This window comes from Diabrotica virgifera, chromosome 10, assembly GCF_917563875.1.
Source record: "Diabrotica virgifera virgifera chromosome 10, PGI_DIABVI_V3a".
NCBI classification, from domain to species: domain Eukaryota; kingdom Metazoa; phylum Arthropoda; class Insecta; order Coleoptera; family Chrysomelidae; genus Diabrotica; species Diabrotica virgifera.
The window spans coordinates 73447535-73467092 of record NC_065452.1 but is presented as its reverse complement, the minus strand read 5'-3'; the positions used below and the strand labels follow the sequence as shown (position 1 = coordinate 73467092).

The 19558-nt window shown below is 32.5% G+C and overlaps 1 protein-coding gene across 2 annotated transcripts in view; it reads right to left on the bottom strand.

The window, feature by feature from the left end:
* Positions 1-4786, bottom strand: part of LOC126893457 (uncharacterized) — a 38200-nt gene extending 33414 nt beyond the window's left edge. The window contains exons 1-6 of one of the 2 annotated variants that reach the window (XM_050663665.1): positions 3667-4786; positions 1699-1770; positions 1572-1640; positions 1321-1422; positions 921-1262; positions 206-870 (exon numbers count right to left, since the gene is read on the bottom strand). In XM_050663665.1, the coding sequence (XP_050519622.1) occupies positions 206-870; positions 921-1262; positions 1321-1422; positions 1572-1640; positions 1699-1770; positions 3667-3745 (1329 nt within the window). In that variant the 5' untranslated portion in view covers positions 3746-4786. The remainder of the gene's footprint in view (positions 1-205; positions 871-920; positions 1263-1320; positions 1423-1571; positions 1641-1698; positions 1771-3666) is intronic. The other variant, XM_050663666.1, reaches the window with a different exon arrangement.
* Between the last annotated feature and the right edge of the window lie 14772 nt (positions 4787-19558).

Sequence of the window (19558 nt, the reverse complement as noted above, 5' to 3'; positions counted from 1 at the left end):
TTCTTTCATTTTACGTACCTTTTGAAATGGACTCACAAGTGCAACCGATTCATAATTTGAATATACAATGAATTTATCAATTTTTAAATTAGTGTGCTAATGACAGTATTCTGACCAAAGAATTTTTCAGTAAAACATTCATAATGATATAGCAAAACAACAGGTAGGCTTTGAAAGAATGACAGTTGTTATACAGTCTACTTACAGCAATATCCTCAGCCATGGGAATCAGGGTCGGTTTATTAAATCGATTGATTTGAATATTCTGTCCAGCTTCAGTCGATATTTCTAACGCCCATTGATCATCGATAAGTTTTTTCATGACGTCTAAGCTCTTAATATTAGCAGAATCGACATCCCTTTGAACCTCCATAGAATAAGCAGAACTGATTGCTTTTTTAATTAATGTACCCATCTGAAGAGCAAGTGATGGTGACTGGAAACATTTGCTCTCGGTATTATAATTCGCAATTGACCGAGTTGCGGACACAATTGTTTTAAACTTTGAGGGATGTAGGAGGAAAAATAACGTTAAATTGCTATTGTTTTCAATTTTCCTGGATTGTATTAGAAGACGTGCTAAACGCCGCATTTGTCGTTTGGCTACTTGAATCAGATGTCTGTCTTTATGACTTTTTACATATTTCCTTCCTACATCGCATATAAGTTTGTCTTTCTTTGCTACTAAAGAGATGTCATCCGCAGCTAGTGAATTTAAAACACCCGAAGTCCTTAGTGGATCGGTTGATCCAAAATTAGTAGCCATTAGGTTTTGGGCTTCGGACTGATGTCGTACTTTTCCTGTTGCCTTTTTTTCATTAAAATAGCACCGTCTAATGTGGCGCCGAAGCGATTTTTTGGCATAATATCCTAAAAATAAACATTTAAAATAACAATTTATATAAAAATTTGACAAATACCTTTACAGTGTATACATGGAAGCATGTTTGAATTAGTCGAAGATTCATCACTATTACTTAAAACATTTCTACGAAACACAGGTACGGATTTGCCAATGCAGAAGTCTCCCTCCTTTCGTATTTTATCAATGAAATATTTTCGTTTCGGATCCTTTTTGTCAAGAGATAAGTATTTTTGAACCTCAAGTTCATCACTATGAATTCTTTCAAGGTGTCTAGCAAAATTTAAAACAGGGATGTCGCAGTAAATACAATTGTGTTTTCTTCGTATCCTTCTTTTCTTCAAACATACACTGTCAATAAGTGAGGAATTAGTTTCATCCGCTGATTTTTCTATATTATCTGTAATGATAATAATAAGTATTATTATAAAATACTGAAAGCTGGTCTTTTCAATTACCGAGAGAAGATGATGCTATAAGTTCTTGATATATTGGATTAGGGGTAGAGTCATCTAAAATAGCATCATTTTCATACATCAAGTCACAATCTGTTTGTTGTTCTAAAATAATTATTAAAAATTAAGCCACCGATTAGTTCATAGACACATGTAAAATAAGGAAGATGGAGATAAGATAACTATTTTTTGTCAAGCGTGAGTACGTAATATGCTTATTAATTTGACCAAAATTTGTATTCAAAGAAACTTACTATTTGCCACACTGTCATCTGTTGTTTCAATAGAAATAGAGTGCATTTCATATGAGTCATCCAAATCATCTAAAATATATTACAGTTATAGTTAAAGTGTTTGAAATCAAAAATAAATATGTATTACCACTGAAACAGGTAGGAGTATATTCGCTACCGTTTGATGATCTTGATTGATCGAGAGGCTTAGAATGGCACTCTAAAAGAGAACATTAGTAGGTATAGAAAAATCGAAATAAAACTGACAAGGTTCAAAGTATATTGCCATTGTATAGCTTACGCAGATGGCCTAATCATAATAATATAACGCAAAATTAAGTATAAAATAAAATTATAATCAACGCTGCAAATAAAATTGTGTGAAAGATATATCGAAAACGACGGCTAATAAGGGTTTATTCTGAAACCAGTTTAAGATGGTTGCACATAGTGACAAAAATAAGTGACTATTAAAAAACAAAAATAGTAACTCAGGTTTTTAAGAATAGCAAAAATCAACAAGTTCTCCAGTGAGATATTATTAAGAAAATCGGTATCTAAACAACTAAGAGAAATAATAAAACAAAAATAGAGAATATAGAGAAGAAATTAAAAAACTATAAAAACCAAATTTGCCGATGAAAACAAATTTTAAAAAACCAAACAAAACTTTAAATATGTGGACTGATTGATACTGATTGGAATATCAAACATTGATACGAATGAGTAGTGAAAAATTAAAGAAGAGAGAACAATTTTATAACATTATACATATAAACGAGGTGGTAAACATAGAAAAGGAAACAAAATTATGCGTTAAAAAGTCTGGCTTTAACTTGTAAAAAAAGTAAAAAAATTAATGAGAAAAACAGACACCTGAGGAAAGATATTATACATAAATAATGTTAGGAATTCATGTAAAAATATAAAATAAATTGTAAACAGTGTACAGTGGATTTGGAAGAATGGGAATTGGAAAAGAAAGGAACATTTACAAGGACTGAAATACAAAAAAAACGGAGAATAATGGTGAAAGAACAGTCGAATAGAAAACACGCGATAATTTGTGTAAGTTAATTAGGATAGATGCAAACAAAAAACAAGAAATGCCATATTAAAAGATTAGGACTTGGAATGCGACGATAATTAAGGAACAGTCAAGTTTTTATATTTAATTTACAGCTACAGAAAAATAAAATATTTTAGCAACCCTAGAAATAGAAAATAAAACAAGGGGAAGAAAAGGATGAATAGTATTCAAAGCTGGAAAACATTAATTGTTAATCTTCCAAAGATTGATGTAACAATTAGATAATGTTTTTTGGGAATAAAACCACATTTTTTCAGGTGTCCGGATTTTTTTGACCAGCAGTGCATTATTTTCACGAGTAAGTTTTAGATCTAGAAAATTTATTGAGAGTTTTGTTTAATTTATTGGAGTTATTTTATCAAAATGTCTGTTTAGTTACTACGGTATTTTTCGTTTTAGTTATTCCTTTTAAGATTTTTTAAATACACTACCTTTTTAACCAACCTATTAACTTAATTTTAAATAGTTTCCTTGGAATTAAGTTGTTTTGTGATTTATTCCTTGAAATTGATGCAGTAGCATTAAAACCCGTAGAAACCGTTTAATAGTTTTTTTAACTTCTTTTAAGTTTTTAACTTCTATTAAGTAACTTTAGTGAAATTTTAAAGAATATTTATTTACCGTTATAAGAGTCAGTGATTTATCCTATACTATAAAAAGAATATAGCACGAAATGTAATAATTACTATGGCACTACACCGAGAATTTTTTAGGGGATTACCAAACGGGTTTTATAAGAGAAAGATTAGTGATAGATGTAATACATAATAATGACAGACGTTCCAGAAGCAAGCAAACAACTTTTTGTAATTTTTATTTAATTTAGGAGAACATAAATATGATAAGACGAGGAGATGAATAAATGTGTAAGACATTGACCACATTTTTTATGAATTGGAAATTTGTAATGTTAATAAGGATGACAGTAAAAGGTACACAGTAAAAAGTAAAAATGGAAAATACCCAAATAGATAGCTTTGCAATAAGATATGGACTAAGATCTATTATAACTAACATGTAACTTACCTGTACTTAAGGCTTCATTCACTAATTTCACTGTACGTGAACGAAACTTATATTTATGTTTAATTTTGTTCATATTCATCGTACGTAGATCACTTCCACAAATATTAACAGGCCTCGAAATATTTCAGTACTACACTTAAAACTGATTTAAAATTTTAAGAGTAAGTTACCGTATTTATACTAAATTATCGGACAAAGATGTTTCATGATGTTATGAAAAATCCACTAAAAGAGGATTTACGATTTTACAAAAATTAAGGGCCTATCTTAGGATTACCAAAATACAATATAATATAATAATACACGTTCATGTCGTAAAACCTTTTGAAATCTTATTTAAATAATCTTTCCTAAAAGCAATGTTAAGAAAAGTGAGATAAAGAGTTGGCTGTTCTGCACATTTACATATTTTCCGAAAACTAAACAATGAATTAGGAAGATAATATAACTTAACAATGAAATGGGTAAATTATTGGGAGACAAGGAGATTAAACAGTAATATTGTTGTGTATTTTCAAAAGAAATAAACGTGACAAATCACAATATCCATAGTTACCTTTTTATAAAATGACGTTTTATGTTATTCAGAAAGGGATTATATTTTTACAGGTAGGTACCTTGTAAGCTGTCGTTATCACTTTATTTTTCATCTGGAATATTTACTGTTTTAAATATATTTCATTACAGAATCTAATAAATCCTTAATCTGCATCCAATTCTATTTTTATTAACTAAAAAACATCATGTCGAAATTGGTGATCACGATTTTTATCTTCTCATGAAATAAATTATACCTAAGTATTAAATAAATATCATTTTTGCTCCATTTTTGTTCATATTTTTATACAGGGTGATCCGTAAGTAATTGTACAAAAAGAAACAGTAGACTCTAAACTTCAAAATATTCCCATTTAAGCCAGTTTGCTTAAAATGTAAATATGTATTAAGAAAGATACAGGGTGTTAAAGTTGAAATTTAAAATTTTATTTTTCGCTACAACTTTCATGTTTGTAGACATTTTTACGAATTAAAATTTATGACTGAGGGCTTTTGAGTACGAGGAATTATAATTTGATGCATACTTTGATGACTGATGTAGCTGATTGAGGACGCCACATACGGTGCATACATTTGCGTTTAACTTTTTTGCTCTTTAAGTTAGCACTATTTGGGTAAAAAAATATTAGAGTTACATGATTTTAACAAAAAAAGGTATAATTGTTAATAACTTCAAAACTTAACAGTTTACGAAATAATCCCATTTTACAAATCAGCTGCACAACTCTGATTTAATGCAATTACTCATAGCCACGAAGGAGAAATAGGCTAAACCATGAATACTTCTTAATTTCGGTATGAAATACCTTTAACAAAAGTTAAGAATGTACTATAAAGTATGAATAATTAATAACATGCTACAGGTTTTGACATTGCATTATTTTATGTTTCATGAATTTGGCCAAATCTTATCATACGTTAATTCAATCCATAGTAATATTAAATTTACAAGAGAAATAAAACAAAACCAGTCAATAAATTTTCTAGACTTAAAAATTATAAGAATTGAAAACAAACACGAGTTCTCTGTATTTCATAAACCTATACATACTGACACAACCATACACAGTACTTCATCCCATCCTGCACAACATAAATTAGCAGCCTACTATAGTATGTTCCACAGATTGACAGAAATCCCAATGTCAAATAATAACTTCGAAGTAGAATTGAATATCATTAAACTTATAGCAATAAATATTGGATACAACGAACACATAATAAACAAAATGTTACAGCAAAAACTACTCAAGAAAGCCCTTAAATCAATCTTCCCACCACAAGAGAAAAAGCCCAATACAATATATTGCTCGATCACGTCATATACAGGTAATATATTAACTAAAATAGCCAGACAGATCAAAAGAAAAGAATAACACCAGCATTTAAATATATTAAGAACAACAAGAGCCAAACGAAAAACATGCACTTACACACTGGGGTTTATAAACTCACCTGTGGAGACTGTCCAAAAGCTTACATCGGTCAAACCGGTAGAGCCTTCAACAAACGTATAACAGAACATAAAAGGGCTTTCAATAATAGGAAAACAGAATCCACATATGCACTTCACCTTCTAGATCATAATCATTCTTTTAACGACCAATTTCAAATTCTTCACGTCCAAAATAAAAGCCTTAAGCTATCTTTATTAGAATCTATGAAAATTAAAAGACACCAATTCTGAATGACGAACTTGAGACTAACAACTCCCCCCCTCCTCAACCTGTTCAGTGAAACTATATAACCTGAACGCACAGTAGGTTAACCATCACTTAAGAAAGGCAAGTTGCCGAAACAGCTGTAGTGACAATTACTAAATAAATTTTGTGGAAGTACAGAAAACAAAAGTTTTCAGTTGTTTTATTCTAGAAATTTTACATTTCATCATAAATTGTTAAGTTTCACACTAGTTTTTCAAAATGAGAGATGACAGAATGATATACGAATAAGCAAGAAATCGTTCTTGTTGTTACTAATGAAAATGGTACCAGTATTCGACAGGTGGCAAGGAATTTTATCGTCAGTTCTTCCGTCATCCATCATGCTTGGAATCGATATGTAGAAACCGGTCGATATAAAAGACGCATTGGACAGGGTCGTAAAAGGAAATCAAACCCAAGAACTTCCTTCAGCAGCACGGGATTCAAACCATGGATTGGCCACCCCTGAGTCTCGATCTAAATCTAATTGAACATAGCCTAACTTTTTGGATCAATAGCAACAACTACTCCGATGGCTAATGCCTCTCCAGGTGTTGAATTACACTATTGATCCAAATGGTTGCAGAACAACACAACTCATCAAGTGTGAAACACTAGACAGCTGTTTCGGTCCACCCAGACTATCATTAGTGACGTTTGGGTTCACCATTGGAAAGTTGTCCGTTCTGTTTTGGGGACTGTGTCCTCTGACTATAAAATATAAGCGAAAAATTGCAATACACTCTTAACTGCTCAACATATCAAGGTGTTATAGCAGGTGTTCCGCGTGCAATGCTGCCATGTTCACATGTACAGCGTGGAAAACAAGAGTCATTTGCTGTCGGTTAAGGTTACCGAAAACCCAAGCAAAGCTTAACTTTTTGGATCAATAGCAACAACTACTCCAGTGACTCCAATAGTGAACATGGCAGCATTGCACGCGGAACACCTGCTATAACACCTTGATGTGTTGAGCAGTTAAGAGTGTATTGCATTTATTCGCTTATACTAATTGAACATCTTTGGGATATGTTAGATAGATGTGTCCCGAGGCGCCCACATCCACCTCAAATCCTTCAACAACTAAAAGAAACTCTAATCGAAGAATGGGAAAATATAGGTACCTCAACAAGATATCGACAGGCTTATACGCAGCATGCCACGTAGATTTCAAGCACTAATTCGCGCTGGTGAAAAATACACACGATATTAAGAATCAATTTTTCTTCATATCCTTACGTTAGAGATGTGGAACAACTGCTTATTCCATTTCATTTGTTGTAGTGTTTTCAAGTTGTTATGATTATCTTCAAAATGGTATGTAGAAATGGTTTTAATTTATTAAATTTATTTGAACAAAACATGATTCCTTTATACAGGTAATAAGATTTCTATATTGTTAAAATTATTAAGACGCAAATATGTGTGAGGCAAAATTAATAACAAACTATGAACGAATAAATAAACGAAACACAAATATAGAGATATCAGCAGGAGTGGTGAGAAAAGCAAAGAATAGTAGAAGGCAGGAGAGTAATAATATCCCAGTTAAAGACAAAAAATGATCCAGAAATTGAAATTTCATAAGACACTTTAATAAAATATAGGTAGAAGAGCGAGCACTAAATCCTACATATCTGATCTACCCGAAAATGTATTACTTTGCTATAATATAAAATACTAGTTATGTTTGGATCAACAGAAACAACTACTCCGAGGGCTAATACCCCTACCGGCATTGAATTATACTATTGATCCTATAGTCGCAGAACAACACAACCCATCAAGTGTGAAACGCCAAACAGCTGTTTCGGTCCGCCAGACCTCATCAGTGACGCTTGGCTTCTCCATTGGAAAGTTGTTCATTCTGCTTAAGGGTACAAGGTCCTCTGAATCTCAAATGTAAATGAGAATGCAATCCACTCTTAACTGATCAACATTTAATATGTCATCACAGGTGTTCCGTGTGCAATGCTGCCAGGTCACCCATGTACAGCTTGGAACAACAAGAGCCATTTGCTGATCGGTTTAGGTCACTGAAACCCAACCAATTATGTTTGGATCAACAGAAACAACTACTCCGAGGGCTAATACCCCTACCGGCATTGAATTATACTATTGATCCAATGGTCGCAGAACAACACAACCCATCAAGTGTGAAACGCCAAACAGCTGTTTCGGTCCGCCAGACCTTATCAGTGACGCTTGGCTTCTCCATTGGAAAGTTGTCCGTTCTGCTTAAGGGGACAAGGTCCTCTGAATCTCAAATGTAAATGAGAATGCAATCCACTCTTAACTGATCAACATTTAATATGTCATCACAGGTGTTCCGTGTGCAATGCTGCTAGGTCACCTATGTGATCAGTTAAGAGTGGATTGCATTCTCATTTACATTTGAGATTCAGAGGACCTTGTCCCCTTAAGCAGAACGGACAACTTTCCAATGGAGAAGCCAAGCGTCACTGATGAGGTCTGGCGGACCGCAACAACTGTTTGGCGTTTCACACTTGATGGGTTGTGTTGTGCTGCGACCATTGGATCAATAGTATAATTCAATGCCGGTAGGGGTATTAGCCCTCGGAGTAGTTGTTTCTGTTGATCTAAACATAATTAATTGGGTTTCGGCGGCCTAAACCGATCAGCAAATGGCTCTTGTTGTTCCAAGCTGTACATGGGTGACCTGGCAGCATTGCACACGGAACACCTGTGATGACATATTAAATGTTGATCAGTTAAGAGTGGATTGCATTCTCATTTACATTTGAGATTCAGAGGACCTTGTCCCCTTAAGCAGAACGGACAACTTTCCAATGGAGAAGCCAAGCGTCACTGATAAGGTCTGGCGGACCGAAACAGCTGTTTGGCGTTTCACACTTGATGGGTTGTGTTGTTCTGCGACCATTGGATCAATAGTATAATTCAATGCCGGTAGGGGTATTAGCCCACGGAGTAGTTGTTTCTGTTGATCCAATCATAATTGGTTGGGTTTCGGTGACCTAAACCGATCAGCAAATGGCTCTTGTTGTTCCAAGCTGTACATGGGTGACCTGGCAGCATTGCACACGGAACACCTGTGATGACATATTAAATGTTGATCAGTTAAGAGTGGATTGCATTCTCATTTACATATAAAATACTAGCTTTTATCCTCGATTCGATTGTGATGGCGTCTTCTGCCGAGAAGTATCCCTTGAAAATACAACTTTTTTTAATAAAATGTATCATCTGTGCTTATTTGTGTCCCTGTCAAAATTGCAAAAATAATCAATATGATCGGTTAAAAAGTTAAGCAGGGAATGCGAAAAAAACAAGCCGACAAACACCTTACACTCACATTTATAATATTAGTTAATATTTTCACAGAAAAAAAGACAAAGCATAACCAGAGATAGATAAAAACTAAGCATCTTAACGAAAGAATCTTATTAACACAGCGCCAAACCACATTTTCAAAATTCACAACATTTTTAATGCATTTACAACCCCTAACATTAAATGCTTAATAATACACAACGTTTTAGCAATGTGCTTCAAAAAATTATACACATGGCGCTGAGAAATAAGGTTATAAAACCTTTCAAAAAGAATAAAAGACTGCAGATAACAAGAAAGTAAGATAAAACCAATAATATATTGTAAATCCAAAAACTAAACAAAAAATATCCATTCTAAGAATTAAACTCAAACGCGAATCGACCAGATGTTACTCGAACCTTTATAAACCTGGAATCTAAGACAATCTAAGTGACTAACTGGTTTCCAAAATCGTATCACATCCTGTAGATGCCAATTGAACCGCTAAGCTGTAACGACATGAATATCGCTTCAACTCAATATACACAAATCGATGGTGGCGCTGCTTATTTTTTGCCTCGAACTACGATTTATTTACGAATCAAAAAACGGTCCAATTGGATTCCGGGTTCATATCGCGTAGAGAGCCTTATAATATCATCCACTATGCGTTTCTGATATTATTTTGAAGAGGTCAATTGGCATCCGAATACCGGATGCCAATTGACCAGCGGAAGCCAATTGAACCTACAACTTTACATGTGGGAAGTCAATTGTTACCGTAAATAAATATATATATATATATATATATATATATATATATAAATATATATATATATATATGTTGTTACTAGTTTTACTTTCCTCCTATATAAAGTGTATACACTTTACATATTTCATGACATATTTCAAACATGACAACATAACTTAAGTTTTTAAAAATAATTTTTCATACCTATGTGCATAATTGTCCTTTTGGTAAAGTTTCAAATTTTTTCAATCTAATCTCATGACTAGTAAGTAATTAAGAAAATTGTAAGTACCTACATAATTTTTATATTTGTATATTTTTGTCAACAGATGTCTTGAAAAAGAATTAAAATAAATTCGAAAGCTTGACAGTAAGTCAAAGAGTTTTCTTTGTCTTGTGGGCCAAAATAGACTGCATCCTCAAGAATCACTGCTTGATATTTGAATATACAGTCAAGAATACCATAATCTTATATATATATATATATATATATATATATATATATATATATATATATATATATATAATAGCACTAAAGGCCTTAGAGGCCCATGGCTTGAAAAGTTTGTTCGTTCTTCATTTTTACTTTTCTTTAGGTACCTAGATCTCCTCTGGCTTGGTATGTGATTTTTCTCCATTCCTTCCTGTTATTCATTTTTCTTCTCTGGCCTTCTAAACCCATTTTTTCCATATCTTTTTCGACCTCTTGCTTCCATCTATTTTTCGGTCTTCCTTTTCTCTTTTTTGAGGCTATGTTGTAGTTTAGTACCCATTTTGGAGTCCTCGCGTTCGGCATCCTTTCTATGTGACCTTGCCATCTAAGTCTCTGTGCCTTTATCACTCCTATTATACCGGGTGTTCACTTATATTTCCCCCCATTTTAACTGCCTATAACTTCTAAACGGCTTAAGATAGAAATATGCGGTTTTATGAAATGTTTTATTTTAGTAAAAGTTTTTTCTGAATGGATTTAATTTTTTATATCGCTTTCAAATACGAAACACAAAATGGCGTATTTTTGAAAAAACGTTGTTGACTTTTTTTAATGGAACACCCAGTATATTTTTTTGTAAATTGAAAGAAAGGTCATTCACCTATCATGCGATATAAAGTTTTTCAAAATCGGTTGTCAAATCACTGAGTAATTAATTTTTAAAATGAAGGGTGCAACGTGGATATCACATACCCAAATAACATAACTGTGCAAAATGATATTATGTTATGTGATTTCCACATTGCATCTCTCATTTTAAAAATTAGTTGCTCAGTCATTTAGCAACCGATTTTAAAAAAATTATATCGCTGGATAGGTAAATGATCGTTTTTTCAAGATACAAAAAAATATACTGGGCGTTTTACTAAAAAAAGTCAACAACGTTTTTTTTTTCAAAAATCCGCCATTTTTTATTTAAAAGCGATATAAAAAGTGATCACTTACCTAAAAACTTGAAAAAACGGTCATTTATCTATCCAGTGATATAAAAATTTTTAAAATCGGTTGTCAAATGACTGAGCAATTAATTTTTAAAATGAGAGATGCAATGTGGAAGTCACATAACTTAGTTAGTTATGTTATTTAGGTATGTAATATCCACGTTGCACCTTTCATTTTAAAAATTAATTACTCAGTGATTTTACAACCGATTTTGAAAAACTTTATATCGCTAGATAGGTGAATGACCTTTCTTTCAATTTATAAAAGAATATACTGGGTGTTCCTTTAAAAAAAAGTCAACAACGTTTTTTTCAAAAATCCGCCATATTTTATTTCGTATTTGAAAGCAATATAAAAAATTCAATCCATTCTGACAAAACTTTTACTAAAATAAAACATTTCTGTGAAAACCGCATATTTTTATCTTGAGCCGTTTAGAAGTTATAGGCAGTTAAAATGGGGGAAAATATAAGTGGACACCCGTTATTAGGTTGATTGTATAATTCCTTTAACTCATTATTTGATCTTCTTAACCATAAACCGTCCCTTATTATTCCTCCATATATCTTCCTCAGGATTTTCCTTTCCCAGATCTCCAGTAAACTTTGTTCATTTTTTGTCATTGTCCATGTCTCACTGCAGTATGTTACTATTGGTTGGACAGTTGTTTTGTATAATTGTATTTTTGCCTTTCTTGATAAAAACTTGCTTTTCAACATTCCATTAAGCGCATGTACACTTTTGTTGCCTGCCATTTTTCGAGCTTGTATTTCTTCTTTAATATTCGGTTTACGTGATATTATTGCTCCTAGGTATGTAAATCTTTCTACCATTTCGAATTCGTATGATGTTCCTTCTTCTACTTCTACTTTAAGCTTTTGTCCATTCCTGAACTGACAATCTCTCCATTCCATACATTTTGTTTTAGTTTCATCTATGTGGAGTCCCATTTTCTTCGCTGCTTTTACTATTCTCTGTACTATTTCCTGTAGCTCTTTTGTTCCTCTTGCAAGCAACACCACATCATCCGCAAATGCCAAATCTTGGTGTCGTTTCTGATATAGGAGTGCTTCTCTATTGACTTTTGCATCTCGCATTATTTTTTCTAGGCATAAGTTAAAGAGTAATGATGACAAAGGTCTTACTCCTTCGTTTACTATGAATGTGTCTGATGATTGGTTGTTTATTTTGACTCTATTTTCTGTATTTTCTAAAGTAAGATGTATCATGTTGCGTAACTTTCTGCTAACTCCCAATTCCTCAAGCGCCTCTTTTAAATTTATCCACTTTATTCTATCGTACGCTTGCTGGAAATCGATGAATAGCGCTATCGTTTGTAGGTTGTGTTCGTAGCTTTCTGCTTGTAATTCTCTGATTACGAATATTTGGTCCGTTGTGCTTCTTCCTCGTCTAAATCCGCACTAATATTCACCTATTATATTTTCAGCTTCTTTTTCAAGTTTATCTTTTATGAATTTTGATAGGATTTTATATATGGTATTTAGTAATGCTACTCCTCTGTAATTACTACATTCTGTTTTGTCTCTTTTTTTGTGTAATGGGCAAATAATTGTTTTCTTCCAATCTTTTGGTATTCGTTCTATTCTCCATATCTCTATTATGATCTTGTATATCCACTCATGTAGCAATTTTTCACCATATTTCATCATCTCTGCTGTTATATTATCGCTTCCAGGATATTTGTTATTCTTCAAATCTTTTATGATTTCCTCGATTTCTTCTTTGCTGGGTGAATTATCTTCTATGTTTCTAAGTGTTCATTTCCTGCTTCTGCTTCCATGTATTCTCTTTGGTTTGACTTATTCTTGCCATTTAGTAACTCGTCAAAATACTCTTTCCATCTCTCTACTATTTCTGCTTCACCGCTTATATTATTGCCCGCTTTGTTTTTAACGAATATTGGTTTTTGTTGGTATCTTCTTTTCTCATTTCTGGCACCGTGATAAAGGTTTTTTATTTCTTTATTTCTGTAGTTCTCTTCTATTTCTTTTAGCTTATTTTCTACGTGTTTTCTCTTCTTTCCTCTCAGCAATCTCTTTACTTTATTTCTTTGCTCTATATATTTATTCTTCGTCTCTGTCGTCTCTTTCATTATCATTTCCATCCTTAATGATTTTCTTAGTTATATTTCGCTTTGGCATTCTATGTCGAACCACTCCTTTCGCTTTTTATTCTCCTGTTTATTACACTCTTTTGCTGCTTTGTTCATTACTTGCATTTATGATGTCCCAGTTATTTTCTGTTCGTTGACGAACATGGTCGTATGAGAAATTGTCCGTTCTCATTAGTTTCATTGTATTTGCTATGCTTTCCTATTGTCAGTCTAAACACTCCTTTCTTCCCTATTTTGGCATTAGCGTCGCCTAAAATAATTTTCATATCATATCTGGGTATACTTTCGATTGTTCTGTTTAGTTCACTGTAGAAACATTCTTTAAAATCATTATCTTTTTCTTGTGATGGAGCGTGAATATTTATTGTGATTTTTTGGTATTTTCCCTTGATGCTGATAGTACATATGCGGTCTGATACCGGTTTAAACTCTACTATTGCTTCTTTTAGTTCTTTCCTTATCATAAAACATGTGCCTAATATTCGATTCTTTCCACCGCTGTTAAAAGACAATGTATCTTCTATTTCTAATATATCATTTCCCAGCTGCTTCGTCTCCTGCAAAGCTACTATGTCAAATTGGAACTTTTCGATTTCTCTCGCAAGATGTTTAAGTTTACCTTCGCCATGTGCCTCTTACATTCCATGTTCCTAAAAGTAAGTATTCTTTTCGACAAGTTTTCTTGTTTTTTGGTCTGGTATTTGTTTTTTTCCTCTTTTTCCTTTTTTTTGTATTATCACTATCCTTTTTCTGTGCTTGTTTCGTCAACGTTATTCCTACGGTACAGTTATTTGTTAGTTTCTTGATGCTGTTTTGATCATTGTGCCTTCTTTGTCGTTCCACTTCCATTCGATGTTATTTACCCATATTTTTTTACTCCAATTTTGACTTCATTTCCTTTATTTCTTTCTCCCTGGGCAATTTTTCTAAATGTTTTCTGTATATCTCGTTCTTTTATGGTTGTATCTTCATTGACATATACCTTGTGCTGTTGTGCTCTTTAATTTCTTTTAGCTTGTACTGTTTTCCATTATTTTTCTTTTATCCTCTTGGTTTTCTAATTCAATTAGGTATGTTTTTCGCCTAGCTTGTCAGCATTTCTTATTTTCACCTCTATCCCTAATTGGTGTTTGATGAAATTGTTGATTTTTCCTTTTAACCGTGTTTGCTAATATGTGTCTATTCTTAGGCCGCTTATAACTACGTTGTTTTTTCGTCGGTGTTTTTCCATAACTTCCATGTTTTTTGTTATTTCTCTGAGTCCCTGATTGATCTCTTTATTTTCTTCTTTCAGTTCTGTATTTTCTTTTCTCGGCTCTGTTTTCCATAATGAGCTTTTCTATTGTTTCCTTACTTTGTTTTTGATTTCTTTTTATTTCCCTAATGTCATCGGTGAGAAATCTCATCATTATTATTAATTGATAAATTTTTGACCCTCCTTCTGAATGTGTGTCATCACTCTCTAATTTTTTCAGATATTTTTTTATTTTCCGGCGCCAAACACTGTCTTCCACCTCAACAGTTCAGAGAAGACAGCGTTTACCGTATTTATTTTGTTTTTTTATTATCCGTTGTTATTTTCTGTGATTATCCCGAAAGTCCACTCACAACGGCAACGTCGCAATTTCAACGGTCAGAGTTTTGTTTACCCGTGTTGAGTTGCCCCCCCCCCTACTTGCAAAAATTAAAAAACAAATAGCCCTGATTTATGAGCTATTTATGAGCTTTCATATTCCGCAAATTAAAAATTTTGAGCTCGTTCCACTGAGCAGGAATTTAATATTTTAGGGCGGGGGGGGGGGGGGCTAACTCAGCCCCCACTACTGAAAAATAGGGATATTGAATCGATTTTTGCGACGAGCTATTTATGAGCTCTTGAAATTATATAGTTTCGATTTTTGAGCTCATCCCCTTCACCCCCAAACAACCTTTTAATTGATTTAACATAAGAGAAAAATGCTGAGAAAACTTAAAATATATCGTATCACGTATATTATTCCAATAGCTTATATATTCTAAGAATAAACTCTTAAATCATGCGCATTTCGATTATTGAGCTACAACCCCTTTGCAAGAAAACCACCCCATTTTCCAGGCTTAAGAGAGAGTTGTACTTAAAATGCATTAAATTAATTATTTGGCGACTAAATATCGTTGAATAATTTATCTTCTTCTTCTTCCTCTTTATAAGCAATTCTGCTTGTTCATTGGCGGATTGACACCTCTATGGAAGGTTGTCGCTCCATCTTTTGCGCGGTCGGCCGATACTTCTTCTGCCGATTGGTGATTTATCTCGTGCTATTTTGACCACACGTGTCTCCCCCATTCTGGTTATATGGTTGTTCGATTCACTTTTTCTATGTAGTGTCCATTCGTTTATACACTGTACGTTACATTGTCTTCTAATATTATCTTCGTTCCACTTTCGATCTCTCAGTGTATTTCCTGTAATTCTTCTCAGTACTCTCATCTCTGCCGTTTCCAGTAGTCTTTGTGTTGTGGCTGTATCGGGTCTTGTTTCTGATGCATATGTCATTATTGGTCTTACACTGGCTTTATAAATTCTTGACTTCATCTCAGTGTTAATATGTCGGTTTCGCCATATAGTGTTATTAAGGCATCCTGCCAATCTATTTGCTTTTTGTACTTGATTTCTCACTTCTTTGTCTAGGTCTCCGTAACTTGACAATGTAATTCCAAGGTATTTTACTTCCATTACTTGTTCAATACTGATACCATCAATTTCTATTTTGCATCTGATTGGTTCTTTACTGATTACTAAAGTTTTAGTTTTTTGAGATGAAATTGTCATATTGAATTCTTTTGCTCTTATGTTAAATCTGTGGACTAATCTTTGCAGACTATCTTCATCTTGGGCTATCAATATTGCGTCGTCTGCGTAGCAGAGTATTTTTACTTCTTTGTTTCCCATTCTATATCCTCTTCCTTTGTTGACGTTTTTGATGATTTCATCCATGATTAAATTAAAAAGCAGAGGACTCAATGAGTCTCCCTGTCTTATTCCGCTGCCTATATCTACAGGTTCTGTAAGTTGTCCATCTATTCTGACTTCCATCTTGTTATTTTGGTAGATGTTCTCAATAGTTTTTATGATATCTAGAGGGATTTCTCTATTATACAGAAGGTGGATTACATCCCTGAGTCTTACTCTGTCAAATGCTTTCTTTAAGTCAATCAGACATAGAAATGCTGGTCTATTATACTCTAGTGATTTCTCAGTAATTTGCTTTATGACGAATATTGCATCTGTACACGATCTTCCAGTACGAAAACCCTGTTGTTCATCTGCTAAACTTATCCTCTGATTCATTACGTCTTGTAAGATTTTAGTTGTAAGTTTTAGGGTAGTATTTAACAAGTTGATACCTCTGTAGTTCTCTGGCTGCTTTTTATCTCCTTTTTTGAATAGTAGGATTAGTTCGCTCGTTCTCCATTCTTCCGGTATTTTACCGTGTTTTATGATTTTGTTAATTAATGTTGTTAATTGTTCTGTCATTGCTGCTCCACAATATTTCAGTAGTTCGTTTGGTATTCCATCCTTACCTGCAGCTTTTCTGTTCTTCAGCTTTTCGAGTGTTTTTCGTACTTGAATAATTTATGAGCTCCCAAAATACGCGCCATTAGGTCATTAAATTGCAATTTCTTTTGTATAGTGCAGTCACTGAAGGTAAAAATTAACTATTACCTTCAATTTCGGTGAACCTTCATCGATTTTCACGAAAATTGGTGGGTGGTTAGAGAATACCCCAACAAACAAAGGTAACATGGTGCCACCTTGCGCCTTTACCCTGAGGGTGGTTACCACCCCTTCTCGTGGGTGAAAATTATTTTTTTAAAAATAACTCCACAAATCGATAGAAGGACAAATTATAAGCAGAATTTGTTATATAAAGTTATTAAAATAAATCAATACTTTTTGAATTATTAAAGATCAACAATTTTAATTTTTCGAGAAAAAATGCAAGCGCAGGCTTTAAAGCGGTTTTTCGCAAATCACTTAAAAATTGTGAGTTTTTATTAAAAATTTATCATTACCAAAATTAAAGTTTTGAAAAACCATTTATTATTAACACGTTCAGTGCTGATTACGCACCGGTGCGTCAAACTAGTTCTTGTATAGGGGCGGATGACGCACCGGTGCGTCATATACCATATCGAATATAATGTTTATTTATTTGCTAGCACTTGTAATGTGTGTATCGTAGGAGTGATAGCACTTGTGGTAATGTGTGTACTTATTTTGTCTTGTTTTTAACTCTTATAATAACACACATATTAACAATAATAGAGAGCCAAAAATTTCAAAAATATGTATCAGGTCGGCAGCAATGTTACTAATATATGAGTAGCACTGAACGTGTTAAATTATAGTGACCTATGGGTATCTAATTAAATGTATTTTTTGTTTCGGCGAGTACTCAAATATAATTATTCAAGCCTAATTAACAGGAAAACTATGCATTTAATAAAATATACTGAATATATATTTGTCAAAGTACTCAGAAATACCTATTAAATGAGCACCGAAAGAAGTTGATATCATCAAAATTAAGCAAGTGAACATGAAAATAATAGGACCCTTTCAAATTTCTAGTAAAAAGTGAAAAATAAAACGAACGCCATTTCCACAAAAATTAAAATCTTTAGTAATTCCTAGAAGACTTTCTTTACTTTAACTTAAGTAATGACCTTAAACATTTTTACCGATTTAGAATGCATATTTTTAAAATATATATATATATATATATATATATATATATATATATATATATATATATATATATATATATATATATATATATATATGTATGATTTAAAAAAATCAAATTTTTTCAACTCTTCGTAAATTATTTGCTTTTGATAATAACTCCAACAATACTCGATACACGTAAAAAATGATAGATAACGAAATTTTTTGAGTTTTTTTTTTTATTAGCAAAGATTTTACTTGTTTTTGATTTCTGTATGCATCAAAATAACCAAGATAGAAACGTTTAAGCCTAAATTTTTCTGCGAGAAAAATGCAACTGGAACCTTTTAACCTATTATCCTAAACAAATAAAGTATTTAAAAGATTAAAAATGTAATACAGTTTTATACCTCTTGAAATTAACTTTGGTTATGGTAATGGTTTTTTAAGTGAGGAATTTATTATATTTTTTATTAGGTTCACTTTTAGTAATGAAAACTTTTTGTAAAAACTTAAAATTTTTAAGTTATTTATGAAAAATCGCTTTAAAACTTGCATTTTTTTTTCACAAAAATTAAAATATTTGATCTTTAATAACTCAGAAAGTATTGATTTATTTTAACAACATGATATAACAAATTTTGCTTAGAATTTGTCCCTCTATAGATTTGTGGGGTTATTTCTAATAAAGTAATTTTCACCTCCGAGAAGGGGTGATATCTACCCCAGGCTAAAACCGCAAGTTGGTACCATGTTACTTTTGTTTGTTGAGGTATCCTCTATACACTCACCAATTTTCGTGAAAATGAATGGAGGTTTACCGAAATCGAAGGTCATAGTTGATTTTTACCTTCAGTGACTGCACTATAGAAAGAAAATTGCAATTAAATAATTGAAATGCGTTTGTTTTGCGAGCTCATAAATTATTAAACGATATGTAGTCGCCAAATAATTAATTTAATTCATTTTAAGTAAAATTCTCTCTTAAGCCGGGAAGATAGGGTGGTTTTCTTGCGAGAGGGCTGTAGCTCAATAATCAAAATGCGCGTGATTTAAGAGCTTATTCTTAGAATAGAAGCTATATGAATTAAACTTCTATTAACTCTTTTGTATAAACTTACAATTTTTCAGTGATTTACGAAAATCCGCTTTTAAATATGCATTTTTTTCACGAATAGTTAAAATCTTTGATCTTTAATAACTCAAAGATTATTGCTTCATTTTAATAGCTTTATATAACAAATTCTGCTTATACTTTGTCCTTATATCGATTTGTGGAGTTATTTTTAATATAATAATTTTCACC